The 22189-nt window shown below is 39.9% G+C and overlaps 3 protein-coding genes across 3 annotated transcripts; 2 read left to right on the top strand and 1 right to left on the bottom strand.

Moving 5' to 3' along the window:
- The first annotated feature begins 3539 nt into the window (after positions 1–3539).
- LOC122327834 (protein PET117 homolog, mitochondrial) lies at positions 3540–4584 on the top strand. Its single transcript, XM_043223477.1, has 2 exons — positions 3540–3738; positions 4432–4584. The coding sequence occupies exons 1-2, from the start codon at positions 3643–3645 to the stop codon at positions 4582–4584; spliced, it is 249 nt and encodes an 82-aa protein (XP_043079412.1). The 5' UTR covers positions 3540–3642.
- A 579-nt stretch (positions 4585–5163) lies between these two features.
- kat14 (lysine acetyltransferase 14) lies at positions 5164–12266 on the top strand. The gene is made up of 10 exons (XM_043223475.1): positions 5164–5422; positions 5591–5712; positions 5925–6046; positions 6338–6519; positions 7310–7729; positions 9577–10157; positions 10267–10400; positions 11237–11412; positions 11495–11685; positions 11764–12266. Exons 1-10 carry the CDS (start codon positions 5164–5166, stop codon positions 11935–11937), a joined length of 2361 nt encoding a protein of 786 aa, XP_043079410.1. The 3' UTR covers positions 11938–12266.
- Positions 12267–12717: 451 nt separating this feature from the next.
- Positions 12718–21540, bottom strand: dzank1 (double zinc ribbon and ankyrin repeat domains 1). Its single transcript, XM_043223476.1, has 20 exons — positions 21278–21540; positions 20799–21149; positions 19633–19762; positions 19480–19543; positions 19295–19398; positions 19084–19169; positions 18234–18351; positions 18044–18157; positions 17363–17455; positions 17158–17280; positions 15522–15674; positions 15221–15443; positions 15046–15149; positions 14705–14788; positions 14510–14600; positions 14131–14204; positions 13972–14055; positions 13506–13633; positions 13353–13427; positions 12718–13280 (listed from the first exon to the last, which is right to left on the bottom strand). The coding sequence occupies exons 2-20, from the start codon at positions 21137–21139 to the stop codon at positions 13109–13111; spliced, it is 2361 nt and encodes a 786-aa protein (XP_043079411.1). The 5' UTR covers positions 21140–21149; positions 21278–21540; the 3' UTR covers positions 12718–13108.
- Between the last annotated feature and the right edge of the window lie 649 nt (positions 21541–22189).

Genomic DNA, 22189 nt, shown 5'->3' with positions numbered 1-22189 from the left:
ATGTGGAACGATGAAAGCGTTTGAAATATAAACATAAACGAACGGAGTTGCGCTTTAAAAGCATTAACGAAGCGTTAAAGACGCACGTTTTTCTAATATTACCGTTAAAAATAAGATAGCATACGGAAACAAATCAGCATGCTACTGTGGTTTGATATTTCGGGAAGTTTGGGCTTAGTTGCCGCACTTTTTGAGGGATGGGAGAACTTTTCTGGGATAGTTTTGCCCGCTGTTTCCCTTATAAAAAGAAAAGTCCTTAAAAATATCGGCCAGATACGGTTGCGCTCCTCTAAGCACAATTATCAAAACCATATGGTCAGAGTCATTCATGTATGTGGCACAAACGGTGCGAAAAGATTATTCGGGGTCTCTTAAGGTTAGGGGTTTGTTGTTTACATGCGTGCCGTAGAAAATAACACTATAATTCGCGAGTTAAGGAGCGAGAAAGCTTTTACTGTCAGCCTTGACTGAACAAGAAACGGAGAAAAGCGGGAAATGTGCAAGCTAGCAATTGCAAAACTTATTATCTGTCCCCTAAAGCTTAAATGCGTGTAGGTGATGCAATTATTAGCTTTAGAGAGACTTCCAGTAATCTGAGATAACTACAGTTTGCACTGGGGGCAAAGAAATGTCACAGAGTAGCTGTTTACAAAATCAATAGTTCACTATATGTTGAAAAACAGTCTTGCTGTGTCGTGCTATAGTTTAGGATGCACCCTGTATGTGTGTCGAAAGGCCTTGATGTGGGAAAAAAAAATAAAAATAAAGAATTGACTGAAAAAAATGTGTTTATTTTGGTTTACCTTTCTTCATTAAGTGTGAAAATCTGATTAAAATAACCAATTAAGTCAGATAATTGACGTTTAAATTAGTAGTGCTGTAAAACGATTATAGCAATTAATCGCATACAAAATAAAAGTGCATAAAATGTGTTCCGTTTATATTTATGTATAAATACGCAGTATATACTTATAAATATTTCAAATATACATATATTTACATTTCTATATTTATTTACATGTACATTTTCATATAAGATAAAAATATATTTTCTGAAATATATACAAGTATTTGTGTGTATTTATACATTATAATATGTATAGGTAAATAAAGACTTTTATTTTGAATCTGACTAATCATTTGACGGCTCTATAAATTAGCATAAAGTCAAGATTCGAGATAGTACGAATGACAAAACAAAATGAATGAGGCAAATAACCTTTAACCAACGAATTAGAGAAACTTCAATATTTCGATGAATTCACAATAGCAAGACTAATTTGAGATACAAGATAAAAGTCATGTAACACACAGGCACAATTACTAAAAACAAAGTCTGCAAAAGATAAAGTTAGAAATAAAGGGGGAGATTAATTGTTTTGTGATGAATTAGGATTTGCAAGATATAGTCACACTGCAAAAAATATATAAAAAGGAAAAGTATATCTAGAAGTATAGCGTAGTGTGAGATATGACCCTAATCTGAAGTGGAAACTTGCTTCTGAAAGAGTGCAATAAATTTCACAAATAACAAAGAAACACTTAAAATATAGTCATAATTCTGTATCCATAATTATATGTAGTTGAAGACACCAAATGATGCACACCCTGATGTGAGCTCTTCTAAAAAAATACAATTTTATTCAATCGTCTTTCACTGAAACCCCGCAGCAGTCCGCTCCGAAGGTCGCTGAGCTTGTGAAGATCCGTCTAAAACGCTGTGAACACTGCACACGTCCACTCGCTCACGCTGACTTTTCCCTCAGAAACCTCGAAGCAAGCAGCTCGCCAGTTCACGCGTCATTTCCAGACCCGATGCAGAAAAGCACGGTCTGCACAATCAACCAGACGCCCGCTCCCGCGCGGGCTTCTTACAGGAGCAGGGAAGTCTGCTTTAAAGACGCGCACGGACCCGGGAGTCCCTCAATATGCGCCGGCGACTTCTCAGAGATTCTCGACCGGCGCTCGGGACGTTTGCTTTAGTCCGTCACCGACGAACAAACCTTTACGGCAGCTCTAAACACCAGATGGGCATGTTCATCCTTCTCACGGTTGCATTGTGGGTAAGCAGGGTCGGGGGGAAGAACATGTCCTGCGCGAATAAAGATCGGTACTATACACTCTCAGAAATAAGATGGGACTGGGGCGGCAACTTTTTTAAAAAAGGTGCACGTTTGGACCAGAAGGGCCCTTTAAGGACATATTCGAACCTAATAGGTACAAAATTGTACCTTTTAAAAACGTGCCACCCCAGTGACAGCTTTTGTACCTTTATTTCTGAGAGTGTGCTGAACTAACTAAATTAGAAGATCTCACCATAAAATAGTCATTTAGTGACAAATAAAATGATTATTAGAGTACATCTTTAAAATACATTGTTGTAAAAAAAATTATGAAACATTTTGTTCAAAGTAAATCTGACACCAGTGATCAATGCATTGTGTCTGTGCTAATTTATTAAAAATAAATAAATCCATAGTTGACAACGGATCAGTTCTATTATTTCGGAAAACATACACTTTGGAATGGAATTTTAAGAAATGCACAGCTTCATTTAATTCTACTTGATTCTGCAATACTGCTTTGTTTTCTTCCTCGGTTCAAATTCATTTCTAATGACACGGGACCCTGGCTTTGCGCTGTAACAGAAGAAAGGAGGTTTTGTCCATTGTGTCGTCCGCTGAGGAGTCCAGCACACTTCTGCAGGAGATGGAGGAGATGAGGACAGGGAACGAGACACGGGACGATGAGAGGAACACAGCAGAACATCTGGATTCAGACCTGAGGCTAGAGGAAGAGAGGAAATGAAAAATGAAAAGACTGACGGAGGAAGCAAACGTGTTAGTCAAAAAAACAACGTCTTTGTGTTGGAAAGTGTTCCCTTTAAAGCAGTTGTCATACTGATTTTTATTAACAATTTTTTTTTTACCAGACATATAACCTGTGAGTTGATAAACCCATGCTCGACTATATTCGTACTAAAGACAAGCAGTTTTTGCAGTGATCGGACTAAACAGTTATGGTTGGAATAGCACATTTTAGGCTCGTTGGAACAGGACAATATATGGCTAAGATACAAATCTGAGGGTGCAAAATTAATAAATAAATTAGCCTAATTAATAAAGAAATGTAGAAATTGCCTACAAAGTTGTAAAAATGAAGTGCTTCGCAATGCATATTAATAATAAAAAAATTAAGTTATATTTACAGATATAAATAAACAAAAATATCTAAATGGAACATACGCTTACAACGTATCTTTGGCCCCGATAACATTTATCAGCAGATTTAACGTGTTTTTCCCCACACACAAACGTTTTTATATCCGAACGGATGTTGTATATCATTATTGGATTGGAATATGTATTAAAAATCAAAGTAATACATTTTTAAATTCACGTTTGTGCAAAATATCGGCAGTCCGATCAAATAACAAGTTAAAAGTCGCAGCCGAGCACTGCGCATGCGCACTAATCAGCTCTCCTAACGGCTACGCCGCCGCTCCTTACCGGCAGGCGGCAGAAATGTGCCGGACACCCTACTGAAATCACCACAAAAGAATCTCCTCCATTCTGTTTCCAAAGTGTCCTGGCGATCTATCGTACTGCTGCGCTAAAAAATGTACAGTAATGCTCAATAACTATGTCTAAGGCCTCTAAGGTTGTCCTGGGATTGTCGATAGTGCTCACTTTCAGCACGGTTGCGGGCGTTCATATCAAGCAGAACTGGGACAGGCAGGTAAAACACTCTCGCCCTACTAGCTACGAGCACCATGCCTTTCTAAAGCACTGTTATTCATGTATTTATTCCTGTTTACCTGTAGCGTACAGCATCGAAACGGTAAAAGATGTGCTTGCGAATGTTTTTGTCATTGCTAACATTTATACAAAACATACTATTTTGGCTTCGTTCGCAGAAATACGTTCATTTTAACTCTGACAGTTGCTATTGTTGCAATTTAAAAGTGTTTTAGACTAAATATAGTTTTGCTATGAAAACGTATAACGTTAATAGGCAGTGTTGGGGGGTAACGAATTACTAGTAATGCAAAATCAGATTGTTTTTTTTAAAGTAACTAGTAAAGCAACGGAGTACGTTTCAATTTATAAGTAACGCTAGTTACTTTTTTCAATAAGTAGGTTAATGCCTGTTACTTTTTGCCCCGTCTTTACGGGCAGCTCTTGTGTTGCCATGTTGGGAGAAATCAGGAGTTTATAGAAGACCTGTTGTGTGAACATGATGTTCCTGTAGTTTAAGAATCAGTATTGCTCGAAATTAATAACAGCAAAACGCAAACTCAGAATATACAAACCTGCAATAATTAAATATGCAGAATAAGACAAATATAATCAATGTATTTAATCATATTTTATGAGCCAACGTTTTTGCTGCTGAATTGAATTGAATGATCAAAAATGATCTCATTCGCAGAGGCTGCACGACGGAGTTCTGCGCGACCTGGAGCGCGTGGAGCGGAAGCGCGAGAACCTGCGCGCACTCGAGGAGCAGATCCAGCTCACGAGACAGCTCGTGAACGAGCGCGACAGACAAGAGGCTGAAGCGGCGCGAGCCCACAGTTCATAAACGGGTACGGCAAATTATTATTATTATTATTTTACAGTAGTATAACGTTTATTCACGCTTCTTTCACGACTCTAGTAGGTTTTTTTTTTCGCCCCTATGAAAATTAACCACGAATAAAACAAACAAAATAACATGGTTACAAAATGTAAACAATAGTAACCGCAAATTAACCACGGTTTGGCTACACTAACTAAAGTTTAACTATGGTATTTGTAGTAAGACTGTATTTCAGCATGGTTAAATAAGAATTCATCTTATTTATATGAAGAAAAACTTTTGGTGCCACGCTATATTGTGTCCCTGATAGATGTGTATTAGATGGTATGTAACCACACTGTGTGTAATGTATGTAAACATAGGTACGTAGTATCTACAACTCTGTAACAACCCACCATTAAGTTACATGTGTGTTGTTACACAAACATTACAGCTGTAGATACTTACATAATACAAATTCATGCATCTTACTGCGTTTGAATGGCTTATATTGGCAAGAGCGTCCTGAGAGTCATTCACGCTGGTCCCAGTCCTTGTTGAGCTTGGATTGAATTGGTTGCTCTTTTCTTTTAGATTGAAAAAATGGACAGTGGGGACCAGAGGGGTCTTGCTGCACAGGATGAGGAGACCATGTGCACGTCAGCCTCCGAGGGTCTGGAAGAGGGCGAGGTGGAGGGAGAAACTCTCCTCATTGTGGAATCGGAGGACCAGGCGTCTGTGGATCTGTCTCATGATCAGAGCGGAGATTCTCTGAACAGCGACGTTGGGGAAGACGGAGAGGGAAGCTGGAACGAGGACATGTCGTTCTACTGTGACAAGTGCCACAAGTGGATCCCAGCTGGTGAGAAGACCAATGGCAGGGGACGGCACGTCCGATACGCCCTCATGTGAACAGATTGAGATGCGGCGACTAACTTGTGATGAATTCCTTCACTCAATAAAGACCGGTCTGAAAAAGTGCTTGGTCTCAGAGCTGTCTTTCTTTTTTCTCTCCTTTTGTGTGGGTCAGCCCAGCTACGTGGAGAGCAGCCGAGCTATTTGAAAGGAGACAACTTTTTCAAGTTCGCCTGCTCGGACTGCGCCGAAGACGGGAAGGAGACTTTTGAGAGGATGAGGCTGACCTGGCAGCAGGTATTTAATCTGGAACGGTTTAAATAAATGAAACCACATTCGGTCGGCCAGACAAAGATATCTCAAAGAACATTTCAGCATCGCTCCCTGAAGAAAATCTGCTTAACAAAGGGAATTACAAAATTCATACCTCTTAATAGCCAAAAGAAAAATCATTTGATTCTGGCAGAAACGAAAAAGGGTCTCTGAATTGTTTAATTTTATTCTTAAAGGTGGTGATGTTGGCCATGTATAACCTGTCTTTAGAGGGAACCGGACGACAAGGTTACTTCAGATGGAAAGAAGATATATGTGCATTTATTAGTCGGCATTGGACCTTCTTGCTTGGTTCTAGGTGAGGCTATCACAAATGCTTTGTTTTATATTCACTGTAAAAGACAAATAAGTATCAAGTGTCTATTTATGCAAATACAAATACACCACCTTGTTGGCAGAGGCTATTTAAACTAATTCCCGCCTATCAGAAAGGCATTAATCGTTACCAACGAGAAGTTGAAAATGAAGTATTGGGTAGGTGTAGCGAGGGCTTTATTTTCCAAATAAGGTGGCACCAACAGAATATCGCCAAAAAAATACCGCTATTTTAATATGTTAATATGTATGTTTTGTGATTATAAACTCTCAGGAAAAAGACGTCCACATGGTGGAGCACCGTAGCAGGGTGTTTGTCTGTCGGCAGCCCAACGTTTTTCCGTTCAGGAGCACAGGAGTTCGGAGAACCCGGCTGGTGGAAGCTAGTTCAGAATCGGCCACCTACTCTACGGCCCGAGGGAGAGAAAGGCTCCGCAGCTTCACTTAAAGCCAAAGGTGGTAGTATTTTACATTAGGATGAACGGCCATAAGTTTGGCATGTTTTGAATAGTGGTCAGCTGATAAAGGTTATATTAAAAAAATGATGTTAAAGGTGCAACGTAACAGAAGTACAGACAAAACAAAGAACAACAACAGTGTGATTATTTTCAGTTCTTTTAGATGAAATAGAAGTATAGTAGTATTCGCCTTATTTTTCAATGTGAAATTAAGCCATTTTCTGTCAATGTGTGAGATTTTCATTTCATTAGTGGTTGTAGGTAAAAAAACTAGAAGAATAACAAAGCATAAAATCTTGGTAAAACCATTGGCGCTAAAAAAACGGTGTGTTTATGATTGATAATACATACAAATGATATAATATTGATTAAACGGAAGTTAAAAATGGCCCTGTCCGCTTGTACATTAAAAATAAGGTGAATAGATGCCATTGGTTAATGTGGTAACATTAAAAATATGTACTTGCTTATTGGTATATGTGATTTAATATGTGACCACAAAAGCAGTCATAAGTAGCACAAGTATATTTGTATCCAACAATGCATGTCAAAATGATTGATTTTTCTTTTACGCCAAAAATCATAAGGATATTAAGGATCGTGTTTTATGGAGGCATTTTTGTAAATGTCCTAGTTGACCAAATATTGTCCTGTCTTAACAAACATCAATAGAAAGCTTATTTAATCAATATTTAATAGTTATGATGGGTTTTGTAGTCTAGGGTAGCATAAGTTTTGTACTTCAGTAATTTTAAATATAAATACAACATTTTTGGATTTTTTTTCAGCTGTGTCAAAGCCGTCTCTGGACCCCATAATCACCGTGGAGGGTTTGAGGAAGCGTGGAAGTCGTAACCCAGTGGAGAACGCCATGCAGCTGAAAGAAAAGCGTCCCAGAACACAGGAAGCTAAAGAGATTCGGCGCGCACAGAAGGAGGCGGCCGGGTTTCTCGACCGCAGTGCCTCGTCCACACCTGTTAAACTAGGCAGTCGTGTGCGGCGGTCAGAGCCGTATCTGGAGAAGGGCGAAGTCATTGACTTTTCCTCTCTCAGCTCCTCTGACAGAACCCCGCTCACCTCTCCCTCCCCCTCCCCTTCGCCCGATTTCTCCGCCCCTGGAACGCCCGCCTCACACTCCGCTACGCCCAGTCTGCTGTCAGAGGCCGATCTCATCCCAGATGTCATGCCCCCTCAGGCTCTATTCCACGGTGAGATGCTGCACATGGTAACTGACCTAATAATGGTCACTTTTCTAGGCAAATCAAACAAAGACTTTCCACCTGATAGATGCTAAAATGGATGAAAATATGCCAAAGAATTACCCCAATGGTCTCAAATTCAATTCCTGGAGGGCCATCTCTGCAGTATTTAGCTCCAGCTAGCTCCAAATCATACCAAACCGGTTCAGGTGTGTTTGATTAGGGTTGGAGTAAAACTGTGCAGAGCTCTGGCCCTCCAGGAATTGAGTTTGAGACCAATGACTTGCACTGAGGATCTGTATGTGTACACCGGGGGTCAGTTGCATAAAGCTACTTTAAGTTTGACTAACTAGCAGTAATCCAGAAGGTAATCAGTCTTACTTTTTTAGATTTTTAAGATCTATCTTTTTGTAACTCACTTACATATGACTTACAACTAGTCTTGAAGAAAACAAAGTAGATGATAAGGTTTTAAGACTATTCTAAGCAGTTTATGCAACCAGCCCCAGAAGACCATCACATAGAAACATTCTAAGAACCACCCAGAACTACCTAGAACACCCTGGCAACATTCATAAATGGACAAAAGGTGTCTGATTAAAAGCGACTGCCAAATGCAATTTTAATAACCACACAAAACACCCAGGAAACCACATAGCAGAGTCCTATTGATGACCAACAAGACACCCTAAAAACAACATAGAAAGTGGCTAACAACCACGCAAAACACATTTGAAAATTCAGTACATGATTATCCAGTACACCCAAACAGCCACACAACAAGACCTCGTACACAACACATAGCAATATCCTAACGAACACTCAGAACACTGGCAATGCTCTAACAACCATAAAGAGCAATTTAGAAGCCAGTATTCAGTATTCACACACTAACAAACGCACAAACATCCTGACCACATAGCAACACCAATTGATGACCACCCAGAACATCATAGAAAACACACATAACTATCTAACAACCATAGGGAACACTTTGGCAACCACATAAAAACATCCTAATAACCACCCAGAGCCAGGTTGTCCTAACTTGGTCCTGAAGGGTCTGTGTCCTGCTGAGTTTAGTTCTAACCCTAATTAAACACACCTGGAGTGGCTAATCATGCTGTTACTAGGCATGTTAGAAACTTCCACGCAGGTGTGTTAAGGCAAGCTGGAACTAAACTCTGCCAGACAGCCCTAAACCAGAGCACTGGTAGACACCCTCGTAACCACCAGTTCTCCAGTTCTCAACTTACATCCTAATAACCACAAAATAGCAGTATCTCGACGACGACCATCAAGAACACTGTGGAATGTGGAACATTCACACAACCACAAAGTTACATGATTAAACGACCATCCGGTACACCTCAATAACTACATAAATGCACCCTGGCAAACCATATAGTAACATCCTATTAATGACCACCCAGAACAGCTTAGCAACATCCTAACAACCACTCAGAGCACCCCAGAAATGAGATTGTAAACACCCATAATTCCCCAATAAAGCCCTAGCATCCAACCAGAACAGCTTTGAGGGCTTTCGCACCAGAGGAACCTTTTCATAGTTCCTAGAACTAATTGCAGAAGCTCCTGTTTTTGAGTATTCGCTTTACAGGAGCAAGGAATGGTTTTTGTGCTAGGACTAAAACTACAAGGGGATATTTGTTCTCCAGGAACGCTGTTTAGACCCAGCAACTAAGTTCTTAGAACTATGTGGTGCAAAAGGTTCTTTTGTTATACCTTGTAATGTCCTACCAACCAGTCCTTATTTATAGTTTCACATATTGATTAGTATATTCATATTTTCAGTATCTTGTTTACTGACTGTAACCATTGTTACTTTCCATCAGACGATGAAGAATTGGACGCAGAGGGCGTTATCGACCCAGGGATGGAGTATATTCCCCCTCCCAGCATGCCTTTGGCCACCGGCACAATCATGGTCAGGAAAAAGATGCGTCCAGCAGAGTTAATCAAACAAGAACTGGAGAGTGAAGACGAAGAGCGGGGTAGAGATGGTGAGGAAGACGAGGGCCAGGATGAGGGCTTGTTGCCGGCGGGACGGGGGCGTGGGAGCGAGCGGAGGAAGGTTCTCCAGGATAAGGGCGAGGGCTGTGTATCTTCGCCCATCCCACGCTACACGTTCATCAGCCTTTACGAGGAGCGTTTGCTGCTCCACAGGCTGGAGACGTGTCCGCAAGCTCTGGCCGTCACACCACAAGCCAAAAGACTGCATCGCAAGCTGCTCGTGCGACAGGCGAAAAGAGAGCGAGGGCTCCCCCTGCTGGACTTGGATCAGGCCGTGAGCGCTACGCTCAGTCTCGTGGGGGGCGTGTACGGGGCGCAAGGGGGTTTGGCCAGCCACAGGGCGAGCGGAGAGGGGAAATACAGAACCACCAGCCAGGACCTTCGAATACTTGACCGTTTTCAGGTAAACCGAAAGAAAACATGTAGCTGTAGTGTGCCACGATACTTCTATTGAGGGACGCATGTCGCTGCTCTGTATTGCGACTCCTGTTGAGTCTTGTTTTGTTCCTCAGTCAACAGTGACCGTAAGGAAAGGGTTTTATCAGCACACAGTGTCGTTCTGCCACAGGCTGATGGGCTCTGATGCCTGCATGGATCAGACCATCAAGAGTCCTTACACATCCAGAGTGCTCAAGCCGTACATCAGGTACACACTCCTAATTTCGTACTGTTACAAACTGTTGGAGTTTGATTAAAACTAGATTAAAAGAAAATAGTGTTAAGCTTCGTCTTGAAATGAATAAAATCTTGTATGTGTCAGATCCGTGTTAATTTCCGAGAATATTAAGCATTATCCAATACCTAATACACTTTAGGTATTGGATGATGTCAATGTTTGTTTTGAAATCAAATAGATATCTTAATACTAATGGAAATAAATTAAGTACTGTCTATCAAAATACACTTTTTTTTATTTCAGATTTCAGTTACATTGGTAACACTTTACACTAAGGTGTCATTTGTTAACATTAATGTATTAACTGACATGAACAAGCAATGATAAATGCATATATTGCAGTGCTTATTAATCTTTGTTAATGTTAGTTAATAAAAATACAGCCGTTAGTTAACGCACTGTAAACTAATGTTAATAAACACTTGTGATTTTTAATCATTCATTAGCAAATGCTGAAATTAAATAATTAATAAGAAGTGTTGTTCATTCGTAGTTTATTTTATTTTAATGTTGTTAACTAATGAACCTTAATGTAAAGTGTTACCATTACTTTTTAGGATGTTTTTGAAAGAAGTCATTTATGCTCACCAAAACTGCATTTATTGAGTAAACGCAGTTAAATAACTTTTTTCGATTTTAATACATTTTAAAATGTAATTTATTTTCGATAAAAAACATTTCAAATAAATGAGATTATTAATAAAAGCTATGCTGCAAAACGGTTGTTTAGGTAAAGTTGTGGCTATGAGGACATCGACTATCCCATAACTATGTATGCTTATGATACTGTGTGTTATTGTTCGAAGGAGAGACTATGAGAGTCGTCCGCTGAAGCTGCGTTTGCTCTCAGAGATACGTGCGTATCCTCACAGGAAGGACCCAAACTGGGCAGCAGAACCTGACTCGCCTATAGACTACTGCTATGTACGGCCCAATCACATCCCTTCCGTCAACTCCATGTGCCAAGACATCTTCTGGCCTGGTAATCACCTTTCCCTCCGGTCAAACACAGATTACGGGTGAAGCTCGGACGCGATGGACTAACGCGTTCTTCTCTTCATCAGGTATCGACCTATCAGAGTGCCTCCAGTACCCAGACTTCAGCGTGGTGGTGCTTTACAAGAAAGTTGTCATCGGTTTTGGCTTCATGGTGCCGGATGTGAAATATAACGAAGCCTACATTTCCTTCCTGCTGGTGCATTCTGAATGGAGGCGAGCTGGTATCGCCACATTCATGATCTACCATCTCATACAGGTGAGTCAGTAATAAATCAGCTATGTTGAGTTATCTAGCTTCGGATGATACGGGAATTTTCTTTTCTTGGCTCTGTAGACCTGCATGGGAAAGGACGTGACCCTTCACGTATCGGCGAGCAACCCTGCCATGCTGCTCTACCAGAAGTTCGGCTTCAAGACAGAGGAGTACATCCTGGACTTTTATGATAAATACTATCCGGTAGATAGCAAAGAGTGCAGGCATGCGTTCTTCCTGCGCTTGCGCCGCTGAGGATTGTCGGCATTCGACTCAGACATCGCTAGCTACGTCAGTCAGACAGAGTTTGTTGGTGTTATCGGTTATATTTGTTGCGTTACTACTCATTTGAGGTTTAGTGTAACTTATTTTGTATTTGGTTCGATGTTTAAACCAAAGTGAAGGATTTGTTTCTCTGTATACATACACCAGCATAACTCTCTTCCTTGTGCACCATAAAAAAAAGAGCTAAATTAGTTTTCTGTAGGTTAAAAATGTATTTTTACCACCTGTGTTGTTTTGTATTTACACAGTTACGCAGATAAAAATTTTGCCATCTGTTAATTAAATATCGAAATGTACAATAACGTGTTGGTTCTTTTGTAGTAGTATTATTTACATTTTTTGTCAAAAGTGCATTTCGTTGTTCGGTAGTAATTTTGGTAATGTTTCACACATTAAAGACATTCGCAATTATAGCAATATGAATAAAGACAGTAGTGGATTTTGGTCACGCAAAGAATGAAAATTAAACAACAGAACACGACTTATGTTTTAAGAGCAGCAACAACAGACCGTGCCTGTGCATCCAAACAAGCAGAAATGGGAGTGCACTCAAACGACTTATCGCATCGAAATTAAAAAAGTGTTTCTTTACATTTATACATGCGTGTGTGCTTTTTAAATACAGAGTATCTAATGTAAACAAAAACGTATTTTGGAGGCGATTTAATCGCTTGACGACACTACCGACGATTTCTGCTTCTTCGTATGCAAGGTTAGTAGCTGCTCTTGAAGCATGATAATATTTGTTTCGATTTTGGATAAGATTTATTGCAAATAATCATTTGATAGCAACCGGCTTAAAACACATGCGTAAACATCAAAATGGAACGATTTCATGACAAAAAAAAAAGTAGTTTAGGAATGGGAATGAATTATTGTTTACGCCTATAAAAAAACACTTATCAGTATAATTCACGTAAAATTTAAAATTCAGAAAACTTTCACTTTCTTAGAATTCCTCAACCTCTTTCACGCAATTCTGAGTATTTAGTCTCCATTTATGTCTCAATTTAGTCCCCTTTCTGCATTTAGTTTTTACTGATTAAATCCGAAGCGACAATGTGGAAAACACACTTTAACAATAAATCATTTTGCCTGAGTATGTCAGTTGAGATTAGGTTTGGTTAAGACGCGGATTGCTTCAAGAGAACGTATCCAGTCCAGATGGGCTCCTGGCCTTGGTGTGGCGCTGTAGCAGATCCTGTCCCATGTGAGCGGCCATCAGAGAGACCACAGAACTGCTCCCGGCGGCCACGGCAATATCATACGCCGTCTGTCCGCGGCCGTTCTGTTTCCTGATGCTTGCATTACACCTTTGTTAGAAAGAGACGTGCTTTAAAACGCGTCATTATAACTTGATTACGATTAATGTTTGTGAAACTCACCCCAGGAGCATCTCGACGCTCCTCAGACCTTCGTTTCCCAGAGCTGCAGCCTCATGCAGCGCTGTGTTATTCAACCTGTGGCCCCGCACAGATTCAAAGTATGAATTTGGCTCAGATTATTACTAGGCGTATCAAAACGAATTTCGAACTCACAGCCCAGATGCCTGGTTAACGTCAGCTTCTCTCTGCACCAGTACAGGAATCACGTCATGATGCCCGTTTAACACTGCAGCAACCAGAGCGGGGCGACCGTCGCTTCCCAAACATGCTGGGTCAGCACCCTGGAGATCATTTTAAACACATCTTATAGAAATACATACAGCTACACGAAAGCAAAACGTTGGCAAAATTGAAAGAAATAGTTCACCCCAAAAATGTACAAAGGCAGCAAATGAACTTCCACGTTCAAAGTCATAAATTTAAGGTTGAACCACTGAGGTCCGTTTTAGTTTCGATTCCTATAAAACCCTCCTTCTGAAAAGTTGGTCAGCTGGCCCAGTCTACCATTTATAGCTAAGTTGGAAATAAGCAATAAGCAATGAAAAGAAGGTTTCCCGAGTTTGATTACATGCCCAAATACCTGGAGTTTTTGGAGCTGTGATTGGTTGTTTAGCCTCACCTCATTCAATAGCTGCTGCACTGCTGAGATCTGGCCCCGCCCCTCAGGCCCCACCTCCTTAAGGAGCAGGCTGTCTTTAGTCACCTGAGAATGAAATTAACAATCCTCTGCCTAACAATTAAAACGGATTACGTCAGTGTATGTGTGTGTGATACTGACCGTCTGCTTGGCGTCTGAGCTCCAGATCTTTTTCTGCTTCTTCCTGTTTGCTGACAATCTTGCTGTATTAATGTCTGTACAGAAAAATACTCATAAACATCACTTTGATCATTTAACAATATTCAATAAACGATAATTGTATTAAACAACGTAGTAAAAGAAATGGTAAATTATTCGTTATCATTACTAAACATTTTGATGCTTAAAGTTCTACCACTACTGTAAACTTGTATTATATTACTTAAAATATTACTATTTTTATTACAAATTATATGAGTTATACATTATTATTATACAGTCAACAGCCTCTAAAAGGAATACGGCTGAATAAACCTATTAGATTAGTAGAAGTCAATGGAAACCAAACATGGGTCGGTACCGGGACTGGCTGAGTTTCTGCCTTCTGTCACAGCACTGAGGTTCTGGCTCTCCGATGCCACAGATCTGCTCTGCTGGCCGGCAGAAGACGACTGGAAAAAGACGACACGTACATGATCTCACAGACTGAACAACACGCAATACTCAAGAGACTTTCTTTCGATCGAATATAAAAGCTCTCGGGACCGTATCTGACCCTGGAGTCCTCCGGCGAGGCAGAGATGAAGTTAATGCGCAGACTGACTTCGTAGCCGTCCTCCTGAATAACAGCGGATATCATCTAGAGGGCAGACCGACAAATACGTGTTCATAATAACAACAACAACATAATAATAAAGGATTGCATAAAAGTAACGTAAATTATAAACAAGTTAACGATAATAACAGCAATGATGGAATAATGTGTACAGTTAAAATATAAACGTATATATGAGCATTTGTTCATTTTTATGTACATAATAAATAAATATGCACAGTATACTGTATATGCTACTGATAGTAAATCTAAAAATGTACAGTGGAAAGTCTTGGTCTTACTCTGCCCAGACGAGGTTCTCCGATCAGAGCTCTAAACTCGGTATTATTCTGAGTGTAACTGCGCAGATGAGCGCAAATGTGGTCCAGCTGCTTCCTCCAGTACCCTAAATCACACACACACACCACATAAACATCTGTAGAAGTTTATTTATTTGGAAAAAAAGATATATTCTACCTCGGCCGGGACTAACGGCAGTGAGGAGGGGCTTCCTGTCACTCATCTGCTCCTGTCTGCTAAGCTCCGCCTCCCTCTGTTGGCTGCGTTTTTTCAGCTCGGTGCTAGACGGGAAAAACAGCCCTGCTGTCTGCGTCTGTGCGTCTGCGCACGTGCGCAAACCCGCAGCCGGAAGCTCAGTCGTTGATTCAGGAGCAGGAACCGCCTGCCAGGTGGCTGAAGACTACACGACAAAGAGCATGACGAGGATGATACAATACGGCATGCTTTTATCGAGTGCCGAACAGGCGGAGAACTGTACCTGGTCAGCTTCCTGTGCGTCCTGTGCGTTTACATGTGAGGACGTCCTGGGTGGGCCGTCCAGGAAGACACCGCAGCCACCGCAGTAATTAGCGTAAGGATGGCTGCTGGCTCCACACTGAGAACAGGCCACAGAGCTGGCTTTGTGGCCGGGCTGAAAGTATAAACACAAAAAAGCAAGGCGTTCGCCAAATGTATGCAGTGGTATTTTGATAGAACCTACGTATTATAGTTTACGCCAAATATACAGCTCCACAAAAACTTTCAGTGACAAAACGGACATGAAGAACACATGAAACTGGTTAATGATTCAGTTTTTTGTCCTATATGTACGCGTTTCCTATTAAAACAGGAAGTTGAGCTGGCACGGATCAGCAGGCTCATCAAAAATGACAGAAAATCACTGTTTGCACCAAGCAGGATAACGAAATATAGATAAAGATGAAAAGATACCGTTCTAAAAATCGTTCTCTATGTTAAAGAATAGCAGCGTTCACACCTCAGCTATAACGATAAAGGCACAGAGAAACAATATCGTCTGAATCAATTTTTTTCCAACTGATGAATGATAGAAACATTGAAAACCAAGCCAAAATGAATCCCGCTATCGTCCCCTTGAGATTTTAAAGTGGCAGACGCACTTGAGCTTATAATAAACGGACGATATCCTTCACTGGGTACAGACGCAAATATAGATATAGCAGGAATCACAATTTTTTTCCCAGCTGATGAACGATTAAAAAAAACATAGACAGCAGATAAGGATAATAAGAGTAGAAAAACACGATATCCTACAATATAATCGATAATCATAACCATAACATCAGTTGTCAAACCACTTTGGCGGTACTTTTTTTTACAAGTTTTAATCTCTCTTTCTCTCCCTCTCTCTCTCTCTCTCTCTCTCTCTCTTTCTATCTCTCTCTCTCTCTCTCTCTCTCTCTCTCTCTCTCTCTCTCTCTCTCTCTCTCTCTCTCTCTCTCTCTCTCTCTCTCTCTCTCTCTCTCTCTTTCTCTCTCTCTCTCTCTCTCTCTCTCTCTCTCTCTCTCTCTCTCTCTCTCTGTCTCTCTCCCTCTCTCTCTCTTCTCTCTCTCTCTCTCTCTCTCTCTCTCTCTCTCTCTCTCTCTCTCTCTCTCTTTTTCTCTCTCTTTCTCTCCTCTCTCTCTCTCTCTCTCTCTCTCTCTCTCTCTTTCTTTCTCCCTCTCTCTCTCCCTCCCTCTCCCTCTCTCTCTCTATATATATATATTCCCTATCATAACTGCACAGTAGTATCATATTTCGTACCTCCAACCCAGCTAGTTATTATTCATTTCAACAAATGTATAGACATGCTGTATTCATTGTGTACCCTAAACAGAAATACACAGTCAAAATATTTGAACAGTAAGATTTTTGACTGGTTCTCTTCTGCTCACCAAAGGCTGCATTTACTTAATCCAAAATACAGCCAAAGCAGTAATACTGTGAAATATTTTTACCATTTCAAAAAACTGCTATCTTTCAATACATATTAAAATGTAGTGTATTCCTCTAAGCAAAGCTACATTTTCAAAAAAAAAAAAAAAAACAGTCTTACTGTTGAATATCTTTTGACTGTTAGTGTAGGACTAGTTGTAGTGTAGTTTAAGGTTTATCACCTTTGCCCCACACCAGTCGCAGAATCGGGCATCCGAGTGGTTGACTCTACTGCACTTAGAGCAGGAGACCATTTTGCCCTGTGAGCTGGGAACAGGTGCAGCCCTCTGTCCGCTGAAAACCGGCTGTACAAACATAAACACCGTTATGAAAGTGTCCAATCAAAATCCTGATAACGATTTGACCGGCTTTAGTCCGAGCTCTTACTGTGGTTTGCCGAAGCAGCTGGGATTCACAAGTGACACAGTGTGTGATATGAGCAGGGTTTCCCGTCCCACAAGACCGACAGATGAGCTTATCCTAGAATAAGACGGACATAATATACTCAACTGATCTAATAAGTGCATTTAAAGGGTTAGTTCACCCAAACATAATAATTCTTATACATTCTCGACATATGTCATTTTTTATTCAAGTAAAATATAATTGAAGGTTGGATGCGTCAAGCAAGAGTTTCTGGGAAACGTAGGAGAAAAAAGAAACAGCGTTTGTGCACTTTAGCAAAGAAAAACGTCTCCTTTCGGCTTATATCGGAAACCTCAGTCTTTTTTCGTTACAAATCCTTGGCTTATGCTTCTAATTCATGATTGGTGTTTTGTTTTGTTTGGTGTTTCGCACTAATCGCGTATTTATCTTACAAAAACACATGGATTCAATACAAGGGAACCTTCGAGGGTGAGGGACATTTTGTTGCGTTTACGCAAACTTTATTGTTAACGCGTTTTAGACCGTTAAAGGGAAACACCCACCCACTACAATCATACAACTTAGAAGGGCCGAAACTATTTCGAATATAACTCAGATTAGATCGGTCTGCAAGTCACGTAGGATGCTTCGAAGGTCAGTAAGAGACAACTTTTTGACTCTTTAACGGGAATGAAAATGTACCTGTAGTCTCAGACTGGCCTGCGGCTGCAGTTGTTGAGTCAGTGGAGACTCACACACCACACACGAGGCCGTGTTGAGAGGCACCATGGCTTTACAGTGCACACATAGACCCATCTGTGAGAAATCACGGCACATGCTCATATTGTCGTCTGATTATCAGTGTGTCTCGTAACAGCAGAATATATCGTACCTGTCCTCCTTCAGTAGGGGGCAGTCTCTGACCAGGTATTGGAGGCACTGGCGCTCCACAGTGCAGACAGAATCGGGCGAAAGGATCCGAAGGGCGATGACTCAAGCACTTTGGACATCTTCATAAAGATGAATATTAATACAGATGATAAATATATTGAATATAAAATTACATACTGCTGCTGACAAAAATTTATTGCGATTAATTGCATTGCAATGTTTTTGTTTTATAAATAAATGTATACAAATCTTTTGCTATATACTCACAAATACAGTATATAATTTTAATAACTACATGTATTTACGTCTATATTTATATTGATATAATATATACAGTATATATATATATATTTCAATGCTGTCAACCTCAATTGCGATTAATTGCATCCAAAATAAAAGCTTTTGTTTATATATGTATGTGCAGAAAAGTACATACATATTCTTCTATGTATGAATATATTAATTTATAGTCTAAATTGTATGAATACAAACATTTAAATACATGCAAAGTGTATTTATGTATACATAAATATACAAAGAACACGTATGCAAACAAAAACGTTTTTTTATCGATGCGATTAATCGCGATTAATCATTTGACAGCACTGTATTATATATATATATATATATATATATATATATATATATATATATATATATATATATATATATATATATATATATTTATTATATGAACATAACATTTTAAAATGTACACATAGACGTGTGTGCATTTACATATACGTAATAAACATACACAGCGCACACACATCTATTATGTAAACAAAAACTTTTATTTTGCATGCAATTAATCGCGACTAATCACTTGACTGCGTTGATATACATCTCACCTAAGGAAATCAGTCTCTCTCTGGATGCGCGATATCTGCGTGCCGCTTGAGGTTTTTAAGAGGTTTTCCACATCCGTGCTCTGGTTCTGGTGTAATTGTGAAAAAGTGAAGTGAAAAACAACGCATTTGTTTATAGCTTGAGAAAACGTTGATCGCCGCCGTAGGGAGGGTTGTTTTTCGGGAGCTTTTAATGCACATTGTAAACCGTTACTTGCGTGTCTCGCGCTGTCGTCCATGCAGACGAACCGGGGCCGAGGCGTCGCGACAGGAATCGAGGACCTTTCAAACCTTCTCGTGATTCACCACTCCGAATATCTGATATATAAAAAAAGCACACAATTGGCACAAGGCGGCACGTGTGTAGCAAATAAACGTTGTCTAGAGTGAAATTTTTACCTGGATTTTTAGCAGAGGGAATGCCAACTCCGTATTCGCTGTCCTTCAAATTAATTAAAGTATCCTGTTCGACGTAAAAAGTCATATTTATAATACGCATCCTCAAATGCATGCAATAGCGTTACGTTGAACCAGGACGGGTTTTAAACTGACATCCTTGCCATTGATCGCTCGGCCGTCCGTCAGGGTGTCATCCTCACGGCCTGCAGTCAGATCCTGCTCATCCGAAGGAGACGGGGTCACTCTGAAAACCTTGGTGACGACTGCGCTCTGACGGCCGTCGCTGCATCACATCACAAACAGACTTCATTTCAATCCATGTGTAGTACAAGTAAAATTATTTCTGTCATTTCTGGAGGACTACTCCCATCTGATCTTCCAATTAATACAGCCAGTATAAATACAATGTTATTAGTTTCGTTCAGCGTCTCCCTCCTCCTCCTTTTATGCAGATTTATTTCTCTTCTGTCAATAGACGGACCATCGGAGCTCGAGTATAATAGTTTCTCGACCCCTCCGTTGCAATTATCTTTATACAACCTCAGTTTATTTAATTTGTTTACTTGCGACAGAGAAGCATGCATCAAATGCTTTCTCTGAGTTTTGAGTATATTTGAAATAATAATGTACTTGGTTTGATTTGGTTACGGAAGTGACCGGCGATGGAAATGACATTTTAAACATTTTTGGAAATAAAAAAAATTATCTCTTTTGCTTTTGAAATGACATCACAACTATGAAACGGTCTATAAAACAGTGTATAAAAATACTGAAAATACAAACTGGTAAAAACGTGTTTATTTAAATAATTAGAATTTTGTAACAAGTTTGATTATTTTATTTGTATATATATATATATATATATATATATATATATATATATATATTGTTGCTGTAATTGCTACAAAACATTAATGCCAAGCTTTAAAAGTATTAAAAGTGGATAAAAACTCACTTTATCTGATCTTTCTTGTGCTCAGATCATCTTGCTGTACATTTCATGAACATTATGAAATTAAATGGTTTGGAGGCAAAAGAGTCTTTTTCAGATCTGTTTAAATATGTGTGTGAGCGTGTGAGTGAGTGTGTGTGTGTGTGTGTGTGTGTGTGTGTGTGTGTGTGTGTGTGAGTGAGTGAGCGTGAGAGTGTGTGTGTGTGTGTGAGAGAGAGTGAGTGAGTGTGTGAGAGAGTGAGTGAGTGTGTGTGTGTGTGAGTGAGTGAGTGTGAGAGTGAGTGTGTGTGTGTATGTGTGTGAGTGTGCACATAATAACGACTATAACCCAGTTTATTATAAACTACAAAGCATAAAATGTCCCTACGTGCTGACAGCCATGGCTCTCACAGACACTCTCCCCGCGGGCAAGCGGATGGGTTCGCTGTACTTCAGAGTGCTGTCACCGAAACCCGGCCTCTTCATCATCTCGGGCTTACTGCCGTCCAGCGTGTACAGGACACTCACATCAGAGGAGTCTGGGACACACGCAATGTGAAACACGAAGATCAACCATCGATGAACAAGTGCGTGCCGCTGCCGCAGCCGCGTCGACTCACCGGATTTGATCTCGACAGGGGTGCAGGAGTCGATCTCGTGTTTGGCTTTTCCCGGAGGCGGCAGGCGAATGGGAATGATCTGAGGAGCTGCCACCGAGCCCGCTGTCATGTTTGCGCTTCTGAAGATACAGAAGAGGTGGAAAAAAAACACCCAGGACTGAATATAGACGATTTCCCTGCGGGTTTCTCTCGTTCGACGCATGCATAAAAAGTGGAGCGCGTTAGTTTATAGAAAATATCAACTTACAGACACCACTGTCCTGAGTTATTGAGTAGATTAAAGTAAGATAAACGATATTTCCTGACACGACGCCGTATCCAACGACGCTGTAACGATGCGCTCAACAACAAACGGCTGGACGCGCTATTGGTTCGTCACGTATCCCATAGCAACTGAGTAGCGCGCGTGCGCAGAAGGAGCCGAGCGGTTCCTTTACGCTCAAATTTAAAGAGATCATTTATCCCCAAATTAATTTGGTCAGTGTTTACTCATGTTGTCTCTGGAACACAAAATAAGACGATGTAGCTGCTTATTTAAATATTAAGTACTTAATATTTAAGTACTATCGGTTGCTAGTTTTATTTCTCAGTATTTTTAATGTTTCATCAAATATGCTCTAATTTGAAATACTATTATTATATTATTATTACTACCAGGAAAGCGACCAATCAAATAAATAAATTAAATTAAATTAAATTAATCATTTTTTTCAGCAGCGTCGCTTTAAACTGCTCAAAAGTGAAAGGAAAGATATTGAAAATGTTACAAATGATTTATATTTCAAATAAATCTTGAATTCTTGAATTCTCTGATTATTAGAGAACCCTGGAAAATACAATTTTTAAGATATTTTAAAAAAAAAAATCAAAAGAACAACATGCTAGAAATCATTTGTAACATTTTTTTTTCTTTCCCGATCATATTAACCAAACACTGCTGAATAAAAGTAATCATTTATTTATTTCATTTATTTATTTAGGTTATTATGGTTTAACATTGATTATAAGAACCATTATTAATATTCATTACTAAATATGAATCATTTTTAAATTGAGTAACAATTAATTATCACCCCAAGTAAATACTTTCCAGACGGATGGGTTCAACTGAAAAAAGCAATATGAACTAAGATATATAAAGAGCCTATATTAAGAACCT

This window comes from Puntigrus tetrazona, chromosome 22, assembly GCF_018831695.1.
Source record: "Puntigrus tetrazona isolate hp1 chromosome 22, ASM1883169v1, whole genome shotgun sequence".
Lineage (NCBI taxonomy): Eukaryota > Metazoa > Chordata > Actinopteri > Cypriniformes > Cyprinidae > Puntigrus > Puntigrus tetrazona.
This window is presented reverse-complemented; position numbering and strand designations above follow the sequence as displayed.